General features: G+C 36.2%; 1 protein-coding gene across 8 annotated transcripts in view; it reads right to left on the bottom strand.

Annotated features, from left to right (window-relative positions):
- Positions 1-12,747, bottom strand: part of adam22 (ADAM metallopeptidase domain 22) — a 137,418-nt gene that overhangs the window by 26,588 nt on the left and 98,083 nt on the right. For all 8 annotated transcript variants that reach the window (XR_012392494.1, XR_012392493.1, XM_021467004.3 and 5 more), the window contains 9 exons: positions 7,282-7,381; positions 6,365-6,436; positions 6,191-6,283; positions 6,019-6,099; positions 3,536-3,586; positions 3,342-3,405; positions 2,735-2,840; positions 1,088-1,207; positions 796-964 (listed from right to left, as the gene is read on the bottom strand). Coding sequence is in view for 6 of the 8 variants with exons in the window: in XM_021467004.3 (XP_021322679.1) it covers positions 796-964; positions 1,088-1,207; positions 2,735-2,840; positions 3,342-3,405; positions 3,536-3,586; positions 6,019-6,099; positions 6,191-6,283; positions 6,365-6,436; positions 7,282-7,381 (856 nt within the window). In the remaining 2 variants the exon portion in view is untranslated. The remainder of the gene's footprint in view (positions 1-795; positions 965-1,087; positions 1,208-2,734; positions 2,841-3,341; positions 3,406-3,535; positions 3,587-6,018; positions 6,100-6,190; positions 6,284-6,364; positions 6,437-7,281; positions 7,382-12,747) is intronic.

The following is a 12,747-nucleotide window of genomic DNA, read 5'->3' as shown; positions in this document are numbered from 1 at the left end:
GTTGACGCCAAATTCTGACCCTACCATCCGAATGTCGCAGCAGAAATTGAGATTTATCAGACCAGGCAACGTTTTTTAAATTTTCTATTGTCCAATTTTGGTGAGCCTGTGCGAATTGTAGCCTCAGTTTCCTGTTTGTAGCTGACAGGAGTGGCACCCGATGTGGTCTTCTGCTGCTGTAGCCCATCCGCCTCAAGGTTGGACACGTTGTTCGTTCAGAGATGCTCTTCTGTATACCTCGGTTGTAACGAATGGTTACTGTTGCCTTGCTATCAGCTTAAACCGGTCTGGCCATTCTCCTCTGACCTCTGGCATCAACAAGGCATTTGCCCCACAGAACTGCCGCTCACTGGATATTTTATTCTCTGTAAACCCTAGAGATGGTTGTGCGTGAAAATTCCAGTAGATCAGCAGTTTCTGAAACACTCAGATCAGCCCGTCTGGCACCAACAACCATGACACATTCAAAGTCACTTAAATTATCTTTCTTCCCCATTCTAATGCTCGGTTTGCACAGCAGCAGATCGTCTTGCTTAAATGCATTGAGTTGCTGCCATGTGATTGGCTGATTGGACAGCAGTTGGACAGGTGTACCAAATAAAGTGGCTGGTGAGTGTATTAGTACTATTAGACATATAGTTTTCTAATAAAAATATATAGAATTTTACCATTTAAAATATATATATTGTGCATACATATCCAGCAAATTTTCTCATGGCACTTAGCACTGAAGCTGAAATTAGATCAACGGGTGAAAAAACAGTCCCAGTTCACACCCCACACACAACCTCTCACCCCATGTCCTGAGCAGATCACTCTTTCATTGGTGCCGGGACACGTGCTGAAGTTGAAGTCCTGCACTGGGAGGCATTTGTGATTAAAGCAGATGCGATCCGTCCCGCAAGCCGTCCCGTCCTCCACATATCCCAGATCAGTGTCACCATCAATCAGCACATGCCCTCCACTGAAACATTCACACTCCATTCAGAAAAATCAAAGTACACACAGAAAGCTGAAGAAATAGTGTGTGTGTGTGTGTGTGTGTGTGTGTGTGTGTGTGTGTGTGTGTGTGTGCGTGCGTGTGTACCTGCAATCCAGTGAAGCGCTGTGCTGGGCCACAGAGAAAGAGGTCAATCCTCCCTGTAACTCTCCTAGTCTAGGTGCTGGAGAAATGTTGGAGCACAGCAGGTATCCACAGTGAACATCCCTGAAAACAGACACACACGCACACACACACACACTTTTAAATATCTTTCCCCGCCACAGACCAGACATCTCATCAATACTGCGAAAAAAAAGCCTTTCTTGAGTTTCTAGTATAAATATTTAAAGTAAATATTGTCTTGTTCTCAGAACTAATATGTTAAGTGTGTAACAAAATTAAGTGACTTTTTCCTTATTTCAAAGCAAAAACAAGATTATTTTGATTAACTCTTTGGCAAATTGATTTGCTTTTTTCATAGAAAAACTGACTTTATTTTTACTCATTATTTCTGAAATCAAAATAAATTTTTAACTAATTCTTTGGTGACCCCAGCTTAATAAAGGGACTAAGCTGAAAAGAAAATGAATTAATGAATGAATGAATGTTTCTCTGCAACTAATAAAGTTTTACGGCAATCTGTGTTACAGGTGTATTACGGTAAGGGAAGTCCTAGCAAAGGGGTGCCCAAACTCGCTCCTGAAGGGCCGGTGTCCTGAATATTTTAGTCCCAACCCCAATTAAACAAACTTAGACCAACTAATCAAGCTCTTTCTAGGTATCTAGAAACTTCCAGACAGGTGTGTTGAACGAAGTTTGAGCTAAACTATGCAGGACACCGGCTCTGCAGGACCGAGTTTGGGCACCCCTGCTCTAGCGCACTTCATCCTGAATGAGGACGAGACCTCTGGGTCTTCTGAGTATGAAATATAAGATGATCAGAGAAAGTGTACTGTAGATCATACCACATGTAAAAATGAAGCTAAACAACTTTCCTTTGGCTTACTCCATTCTTCATTAGGACTCGCCACAACGAAATGATCCACCAATTATTGAAATGATCCACAATATAACACATGCACTGTGTGAAAAATTGCTTTGAAATCTATCTGCATTCAAGTGGTGATACAACATGAACACATGAAGATAGAATGTAACCCTTAAAATCAGAGGCTAGGCTTTTTATTTGTATATACAATTTCATATATGGGCAGCACGGTGACTCAGTGGTTATCACTGTCACCTCACAGCAAGAAGGTTGCTGGTTCGAGTCCTGGCTGGGCCAGTTAGCATTTTTGTGTAGAGTTTGTAGCATGTCCCCCCCGTGTTGGCATGGTTTTCCACAGGGTGGTCCGGTTTACCCCACAGTCCAAAGACATGCGGTACAGGTGAACTGGATTAACTAAATTGGTCGTAGTGTTTGTGAATGTAAGTGTATGGGTGTTCCCCAGTACTGGGTTGCAGCTGGAAGGACATCCAATGTGTAAAACATTTACTGTAATATTTGGTAGTCCATTCCGCTGTGGCGCCCCCTGATTAATAAGCGACTAAGCCAAATTAAAATGACTAAATTAATGAATAATGTTATATATTCCTAGTAGATAACATTCTGAGCGCTGTCAAATTTAGTGGAAAATCATCAAAAATATTGGCAGTGACTTGCAACTTTAAAAAAAAAGGCTGGTGGGGAAAAAGTTAAGGAATTAATAATAAAGTAATACTACAATAATGTAAAAAAAAGTTGTAACTCACTGTTTTTTGCACTGTATCCAGGTGTCTTTGTCACGTCCACAGTTGCCCTTCTCTGTGCCCTCAATGTTGAGTTTCTCATAGCAAAACTTATCAGCCGATGTCGCTTCTTTAGAAACATTTCAGAGACATTAAAGTAATCATAATCACACCAAAACCATTCAGAAAAAAAACATGTTTCAAAAAGTGGAAAGTGATGTTGCTATTTTTTGTAATTGAAATAAAGCTGAATTAAAAGGAAATCCTAATATTATAGGGTCTATTTGTGGAATTCAGATACTCTTGATTTTATTAATACCGGCTTTCCAAGAAAAAATGTCTTTTACATAAAAATAATATTAGATAACCAAGGGGTTAAGTCTGAAAAGGTGTGATTTTTTAAGTTTTGTTACGAGCTGTTCACGCACTGGCGAATGAAAAAGAGATTTTTAGGTAAATAGTGAACATTCTTAAATAATATAGCCTCTTTAAACATAAAAACAAATGTAAAAAACAAAAATGCATATTTTGAAACGAATTGAAATTACAAGGAAACACACCAATAAAAACAAAACTGAAATTAAAATAAAAGCTCATGTAAAACGTGAATAAATGCTAATAAGTCACTCACTCTCTCCCCAGAGATACTTGCACTGCCTATCCTTGGTTTTGCATCTGCCGTTGAAACATCTTCCCTAAAATGACATGAAAAGTAGAACAAAATGTCCACAGAAACAATTATATAAATGAAATTACGAATATATTGTAATATATATTATAAATAATTAATTATACTGTATTATATATGTATATACAAAAACTTACTTGATCTTTCTCACACGTGTACCCATCCATCTTGTGTAGGTTTGGAGGACACTGTTAAAAAGCATATACACTGAGCTTAAATATAAAATTCTAAAGTGCTTGAGAAAATACAAAATACAAGAGAATGGCATACTATAAACTGTTTTTAAACAAATACAGTTTACAATACATAAACCATGTATAGTACGACGTGAATTTTATTCATGCATGGAATAACATTGACTAAACTAAATTTCCACGGCACACTATATGGAAGACCAAATCCCATAATGTACATAATGTATTGTTTGAAACAGAAGCAATTTTTCATATTTTTTGAAAAATTAATTGAAAAAGCAGTTTTCATATTCACTCTTAAATTAAAAAAAAATGTAGAAGATAATTAGCCATGCATCATGGAGCATAATAATTCTTAAATGTGTACAGTCACAGACAAAATACTGGCTTTTTTATTAGGTATTGTAGTTTCCTGCCGATCCTGAAAGTGTGTGCGTCATCTCGTTTTACTCATGAACAACTAGATGAATGCTTAAGTCTAATGAACTAATTGTATTGTAATTATTCAATTCAATTCACCTTTATTTGTATAGCGCTTTTACAATGTAGATTGTGTCAAAGCAACTTCACATAAAAGATCATAGTATATTGAAACAGTGTCAGTTCAATTTTTAGAGTTTAAGTTCAATTCAGTTTAGCTCAGTTCATCATGGTTTAATAATCACTACTGAGAGTTCAAACGCTAAAGAGCAAATCCGTCGATGCGTATCTCTACAGATCCCAAACCATGCAAGCCAGTGGCGACAGCTGCGTGGAAAAAACTTCACCAATTGGCGAAAGTGAAGAAAAAAAAACCTTGAGAGATACCAGACTCAGTTGGACACAACCATTTCCACTTCCCTGCTGGCCAAACGTCTTGTGCAGAGCTGCAGTCTCAGCGGCAGAGGCATTACATTACATTAAATTACATTACAACATCGATGCTGTAAAAGAAACCGTAACTAGTGGCCTTGATTGGCCGTCATGTCTCAGAAACCTCCAAAGCACTGCTTCATAAAATCTATGATGATGTCAGGCTGTTGGATGTGCTGGACAGCCGGGATGCTGCACACTTGGCCATGATAAAGAGACCTGACCTGGGCGAAGCCTTTACCAAACTCCACAGCTGGACTCTTACAGACTTGAAAAAAAAAGTCACATTAACCGTTGACCAGACGTTTATCCCAGGGCCGGCCCGTGGCATAGGCAGTGTAGGCAAATGCTAAGGGCGCTGTACATCCAGGGGGCGCCAGAAATGAGCGGGGATAAGTTGGTTTTGTTTTCAATATTCCTGACACACATTCAGTGATAGATGGCAATAACTCAAAAACCTCTTACCCTAAAAAGATCTAAAGTGTGTTTCCTACAAAAAGACAAAGCTGGTTATGTTTCACAGCTATCTTTTTCTTTTTTTTCGCTCGATATTACGAGCACTGCTCCGTTTAGCCTCGGATATGCGTTTAGCCGGGAGAGCTGAGCTCGCGCGGAGTGGAGCTCTCCTTAAGAAACCGTCGGAAAAGTGCTTCTTTTATTTCGTTTTTTTTTTTTTTTTTTTGCTCTATCCTGCTTGTTTTATTTTAAACACAACTATTTTTCTCTTAAATGAGCACAACAGTTACTAAAGTAGTCAAATGCTTCATTCATTCATTCATTCTAGATCTGTGCATTCTTACATGAACACCTCTATTATCAAACAAAACACAATGACAGATTCTTTTGCTGCTCTTCACTAAATAACTATAGTAACTTTAAACAATATGCAAATACAGTTAAAAGTTAAATAGATTTTATAGCTTTATTTAATTTCTGTATAGGCCATTGATTTTAATAGGTTAAACCTTTTATTTTATTGTCAATATTTTCTAATGTTTGCTATTTTTTCTATCATTTGAAGCTATTTGTTGTCCCATATTTTAACATCCCAACGTTGATAGATATGACATAACATTGCTAATCATTAAATAGCTATAGTGCTATCTGTTACGTCAGCTAATGTTATGGAAGGGCATAGATGTTTTGGAAAATAGTAATATTAATGTAACTACCCCCATCATTCCTTCCACAAGCAAATGAGTAAATATTAGATCTATTCAGCAATAATGTTAATGCCATTGGCATATTTATCTGACATTTTCCCAGCTTGTAGTAGTCGATCAAAAAGCTGTTTTGTTTCTTATGACTGTACACTAGCAGTGGAATTTACTGCGATGTGACGGGGCGCCACCTGAAATCTTGCCTAGGGCGCCAAATTGGTTAGGGCCGGGCCTGGTTTATCTGTAGGGGAAAAAACACTGGCTGTGCATATAGCATATTCAACTGAGTAACGGCTTGGACCTGGAAACACTATTCCATATGTCACAACTTATGTGGATACACAATATAACAAGCAGATAACCCATTCTGCTCCTGCTGGATGTGTTGTGAGATGTGCACAACAGTGCCCTCACCTGGCTGGAGTTCCCAGTGCACATTTCCGGTATGTCGCAATCATTGACAGCCTCTCGACAAAGCACACCCATAAACTCCAGCTACAGAGACAGCACAATGATCATTAAAAATCTCACTCAAACAGAAACAGCTGCACTTTTTTTTTTCTTTCTTGTATGACTCAGCACCTACCTGGCAGTTTTTACAACAGAGACCATCACTGCATTTGGCTCCCTGAGTCAACATACATTTTTTGCAGCAGTTTTCCCCCTCTTTAGCACACTCCTGCAGAACAAGAGGAAAAAAAGAGATTACATAAGCAGTGTCAGATTAATGTGATCGTGATGTTGATGGAAGATCACTCACGGCTGGGCTTCCACAGTCACACTCCTCTCCTGCCTCCACAAAGCCATTTCCACACTCTGGAGGATCCAAGAGCTGCAAACGAAAACAAAAACGTGAAGTAAAGAACACAGTTACTTTGCATTTTACATTTAGTGTCCTAATATTTGTCACATGTATTGTTTATTTTCATATGGATTTAAAATGAAAATAATTTAGCAATTTCTTTTAACAAAATCGACAAAATTTCAAATGAAATATTATAGTTAACAGTAACCGTTTTCATTCATTCATTCATTTTCCTTTGGCTTAGTCCCTTATTTATCAGGGGTCACCACAGCGGAATGAACCACCAACTATTCCGCCATAAGTTTTACGCAGCGGATGCCCTTCCAACTGCAACCCATCCCTGGGAAACATCCATACACACTCATTCACACACACACTACGAACAATTTAGCTTACCTAATTCACCTATACTACATGTCTTTGGACTTGTGAGGGAAACCAGAGCACCCGGAGGAAACCCATGCGAACACGGGAAGAACATGCAAACTCCACACAGAAATGCCAACTGACCCAGACAAAGCTTGAACCAGCGACCTTCTTGCTGTGAGGCGACAGCACTACCTACTGCGCCACAGCGTTACCCTTAATTTTAATTATTATTATTAAATTACTACTTTCAGTGATCAAACATGCATTAAATTCGTTAAAAGTGACAATGAAGACATTTTTAATGCAAGCAATTGCTGGTATTTTGAAATATAAGAAGTGTGAGAAGTACAGTTGAACCCAGAAGTTTACATACACCCTAAAAAAAGGAACATAACCATTTATAATACTTTGTTAATGATCCTTCTGATGATGGGGCAATCTTTGCCGTAAACAATGTCATAATAGAGCTATGAATTGAAAAGATTGAAATGAAGAAGGTTTACCTTTGAGGGTTTGTTGAAGAGACAAGCGCCGCCTCCACTGTTCAGGAAATCATGAAACTCTTCCACATTACAGTCAGAAAACCTCTCAGGTAAGTAGAAGCTGTTAGAGAGAACCACAGAGCACTAAATTCATACAGGCTAATTTTACTTTCATCCCCTCTGATTACTGAGACAGACTGATCACGGTCAAATCACACTGAGTTTGAACTGAAAATCAACTATTACTTCATCACCATGTTTACATGCATGCTGTTTTCCAAATGAGGTATTCTAGCACCAATTTAAAAATTATTCCTATATTTATTAATATTTATTATGTTTAATGTTTAATATATTTATTATATTTATCATATTCAAAATTCCAAACTACCCTCTTGTGGAAATTATGGAAAAGATTAGTAATCTGAAAATGTGTAAAATAACAAATGGAAATTCAGACTTTAATTGAGATATTTGTTGAGATTTTTCACACATTTCCCAAATAATGTTTAACAGAGCAAGGATTTTTAAAAGTATTTCCTATAATATTTTCTCTTCTGAAGAAAGTCTTATTTTTATTATTTCACTTTGAATAAAAGCAGTTTTTATTTATTTTGTAAACCATTTTAAGGTCAATATTATAAGCACTTTAATAGCAATTGTCTACAGAACAAACCATCATTATACAATGATTTGCCTAATTACCCTAACTTGCCTAATTAACCTAATAAAACTTTTAAATAACTGAAAACTAATATCTTGAAAAATATGTAGTAAAACATTATTTACTGTAATCATGACAAAGATAAAGTAAATCAGTTATTGGAAATGAGTGACTAAAACTATTATGTTTAGAAATGTGTTGAAAAAATCTTTTGTTCGTTGAACAGAAACTGAGAAAAAAATATACAGGAGGGCTAATAATTCAAGAGGGCTAATAATTTTGACTTCAACTGTATATAAGCATACTGCATTTTTCACATTGGTTTATCAAGTCAAATCCCATTTACATGACACACAAATAATCAGAATATGCCAGAATTAATCAATTAAAATGCTCATGTAAACATGGTCACTGTTATGAACGAGTTCTATCTATTGTTAAAAGGCCTTGGGATAGAAAACAGGATTAATGTGAACCAGCCACGGGGCAAGTGCAAAATTATGCTTTTTTTTTTTTTTGCTTGTTCAAACTACTTATTTAAAATAAGCTGAATCAACACAATTCTTGATATTTCATTGGGACAACTTCATGTTTTTATGTTCAATCCACATAAATTTGGTTAAAGTGTTAAGGTAACTTAATTGATTTGTGTTGGGACAACATGAAGGAATTGTGTGGAACCCTGCATTTTTACAGTGTGTAATCATCAGTCTGGTCAGATGAGGAAATGGTTACGCAGCTACTAACTGTGTTTATTGTGACCAGCAGAGGGCAGGACTCAGACATAAAGAACACCAAAACAGAGTACAAACCAACACAAAAACCACAACCAAACCTGATGAAAATGAAAGAATCTGTCAATTCCCAGTTATGTGCTTACAGATGGATCTTATCCTTTTCAATCCAGTGGATATGTGTATTGCATTACATATAAATGCTTGCTGTAGTTTATATACAATGCAGCTTTGAAGCTTACTGAGAAGTTTACACTTTTATATATAAAAACTGGTAAAAAATTTAAAAAGGAGATGATGGTAAAAGAACAGCATACACACTCTGAACTGCGCCACAAACTTTGAAGTACCATTGAATCTGGGATTCACACACTTTTGTCAACAGTTTAATATTAATTATTTGACTTAAATATTTACTTAAAGTCCCTTTTAAGATTTTAAGTGAATAGTTCAACAATGATACAACAATACATTTGTATAATAGTTGGCAATTGTAAAATCTATTATTTACATTTGCAAAAATTTACATTAACATTAAATATTGTCAATTATCCAAATGATTTACTTTAAGTGCCTTTTAAGATTTATTTTATGAAACATTATACATTATATATGCATATTCTCTGATGTCAATTAAGTCCATGCAGGTTGAAATTTCCAATTATTTTAAAATAGAATATTACAGTGTATTGTAAATTATTTTCCCATGAATTCGTCATTATAATTAATAATAATACTAATAATTAATAATTTATGAGCTTTTGTAATCTTTACGCAGAATAGTTTCCCCCTCCTTCTGTGTCTGGTGTGTTTACTGGCAGAAAAGGGTCAAACTGCCAATGACACAAGATAAATCAATAGAAACCACAGCTAATCAATGATTCAATCAATTCCCAATGGACAAAAATGAAGTCTCTTGTTCAAAAGCCTATTAACTTGAAAATACAAAACAATAAGTAATAATAATAAAAATTTCCTTCCCTAGTTTCAAAAAAAGATTCTAATATATAATTTGATTTATAAATATTTGTTCAAAATTGGTAACACTTTACATTAAGGTTGTATTAGTTAATTACCATTACCACTGTTTTCACACTGCCCTACTTCAAGGACAGGAGGGGCTTTTTTTGCCTCCCTTTTCCCTAATGTATATTACTTCCTCTTTCTAAAGTTACCTCTCATCTGACCTGTCTTCCCCTGAAATGTGTGAGGTTTGTGTATAGTCGGAGGGGTCCAATTTCGCTACATGTAAAAGTTTATATGACAAATAAAGGCTTTTTTCATCGTCGTCGTCATCATCATCATCATTAACAACATTTTAGGTCACAATTCTACTGGTCACCACGTGCCTATTATTAATTAAATTATTATCTATTTATTAGTAGTTATGAGCAAGCAGCATCTTATTATACATCCCTAATCCTAAACCCAACTTCTGCCTTACTAACTATGAATGAACAGCTAATTAGTAGTTTACTAAGCTAAGTTAATACCATGAACTGTGACCTAAACTAAAGTGTTACCAATGTATTTACTAACATGAACAAACAATACATTTATTATAGTATTTTTTCATGTTTATACAACAGTTCTATCGGGTTCTTGAATCTGATTGGCGGAGAGTTGTGCAATATTCTGCAAATGACAGCATTCGTACAGCCTTTTCACCCTTTACCCTTGTGTATTACTTCACCCACATACAGCAATAAGCTAAGCACACTCTACAGTTTGACAAATATTACTCCTATTGGGCAACATAATGTACTTTTGGGGCATTTTTAGTCAAGAATGTAGTTGTTTAGATTGCAACTATGCAGTTTCGGAGAATCGAATTCAGTGCATAGGCCGCCATCAGCCTGTCTGAGAAGACCAAAAAAAGTGACGGATGACGTTCCGCCACAAGATGGCAACAGAGACAGCATAATAAGTCCTTAGGGGAGAAAAACAGCATTTTCTCAATGTACAAGCTGAACAAATCATTATAAATCAGGTAATTGACATTCTCTCTGTTTTGTATTTTTAGTGCTGTATTTATACCACAGAAACTGGCAGTGTTTGCTTTGCTTTGGCTTTTTTGGGGTTTAATTATTGTGATATCTTGATTGCCACAGAGAAATACTGGAAATCTCTGCTGATTGATGGCTCTTCATGCCGTTCAGCCTTATAATCTTAAAATGTGATCAAAAATTACTTGTTTTGTCATCCCTTTAGACATTACGCTAAAGAATCATTCAAATGCTAGCTCTAAAGTGACGTTGGTGAATGAACAACAGTTTCTGCTGTTCTGACGTTAGCTGCAGATGTGAATGAATGGCGGAAAAAGTAATTTCTCTTACAAAAGGGTTTTTGAGCCTCTGTTTTTTTTTTGTTTTTTTTGTTGTTGTTTTTTTTAACACGATTATGCCAGCGAACTGTTGAGCAAACGCAATATCACACTCATAGCAGTCTGCTATGGCTGTAAATCTGCACTGGTGTGGGGCACTAAAGTACACCTCCCTATGCCGATATACAGCCATATCACACTGCTACTCATGTGATTTTGCTCATTTAGTAATGTTAGTTAATGAAAATCAAATTTGTTGTTAGTTGACGTTAACTCAATGTATTAAAGCATGAATTTGGATTTTAATAATGCATTAGTAAATGTTGAACTATAATAATAAATGCTGTATTGTATTGTTCATAATTAGTTTGCATTAACTAATGAAAACTTATTGTAAAGTGTCATCTTAAATTTTAGTTATTTTGTCAATTTAAGAAACCCTGGTCTAAAATCTCCAAATGCCCATCTTTTATAGGGAAATCCTCACTAATTCTCCTGACACTTTCATAAACTTTATTCCCTCATTCCTTCTGTCAGTCCATCCACTACACCAGGGGTGTCAAACGTACGGCCTGTGGGCCGGATTAAACCTGTTTGCGGGCCTGATTCGCGAGATGATTCTGTAAAGTATAAAAACAAGCAGCAATTTTTCAATAAAAGAAGCTGCAGTTCCAATTGTGTTCACTGGATGGCGCAACCTTAAACGGTTAATTTCATCTGATAAAGCAGGGATTCTCAACAGGTGAGCCGCAGCCACTAGTGTGCCTCAGCAATCCTACAGGTGGGCCATGAGATAGCTTAAAATGAACTCTGAATATAGTACAATAATTTTGGATTTCATTATTAATATGCTATATTAAAATGAATGAAGTAATGGCCTTTCTCCAGTTATGTGATGGATTACTTCAAACTCTGCGCAAAAACAGCCTCATGATTACATTTGCAACTAAGCAACACGTAAGTCGGTTCATTCACAAACTGTTTAAAGTAAAAGTGAAGGTCTCTTTTTGTGTATTATTGTGTGAACTATTTAATATATCCGCATAGTTGTCCAAATTAATGTCCTTTGAGTGATTTATAACAGACGCATGCCCATACAGGATCTAGCGAGGGTCAAGGGTGTTTCTGTCATAGAATGTAAAATAAACTTGCATATGAGTTTCAGACACGCTCTGGCGAAGCTGTTCACTGTTCCTGTCAGTGATCTCCCAATAATATCCAGCTGCAAACTCAACCGCCATCAGATCGACGCGTTTGAACAGATTTAGGGTGTTTTACTGTTTTTACATTTGTTTGTATATTTTTGAATAGTAGATATTTAATAGTAGATATTTAGTCAGTCAAAGAGCATAGAATCACCAAGGGGTGACACTCTAATGCAATATGGGAAACAGCCACTAGATGGCACTGCGGCCAATTTGGAATGAAAACTCCAATAGAACAAAAGCATATTATAAGTCTGTAAAATAAACTAGTAAAAGTGCTGATGATTGTGATAGCAAGTGCTGTATTGTCGTCTTTCAGGTTGTATCTCAGTTTTAATGCACTTTTAAATTAAATAAATAAAAACAAAGCAGCTGCTTGCCATGGCAACAGCAATAAGATCCAATGGACAGCCGACCGCTTTCACTCCAAAATGGCAGAATCAGGGGCTGTTGCTGGGCGCTGCTGTTGCAATGGAACGTTCTATTGAGTGTCGCCTCTTGGTCATCTAAGCTCTTTGAGTCAGTTCAGTTTAAAGCAGAAGCTTTATATATATATATATA

The sequence above is a fragment of the Danio rerio genome, chromosome 16, assembly GCF_049306965.1.
Source record: "Danio rerio strain Tuebingen ecotype United States chromosome 16, GRCz12tu, whole genome shotgun sequence".
Classification (NCBI taxonomy): domain Eukaryota; kingdom Metazoa; phylum Chordata; class Actinopteri; order Cypriniformes; family Danionidae; genus Danio; species Danio rerio.
Note: the sequence above shows the minus strand (reverse complement) of the source record. Positions and strands in the feature narration are given on the sequence as shown.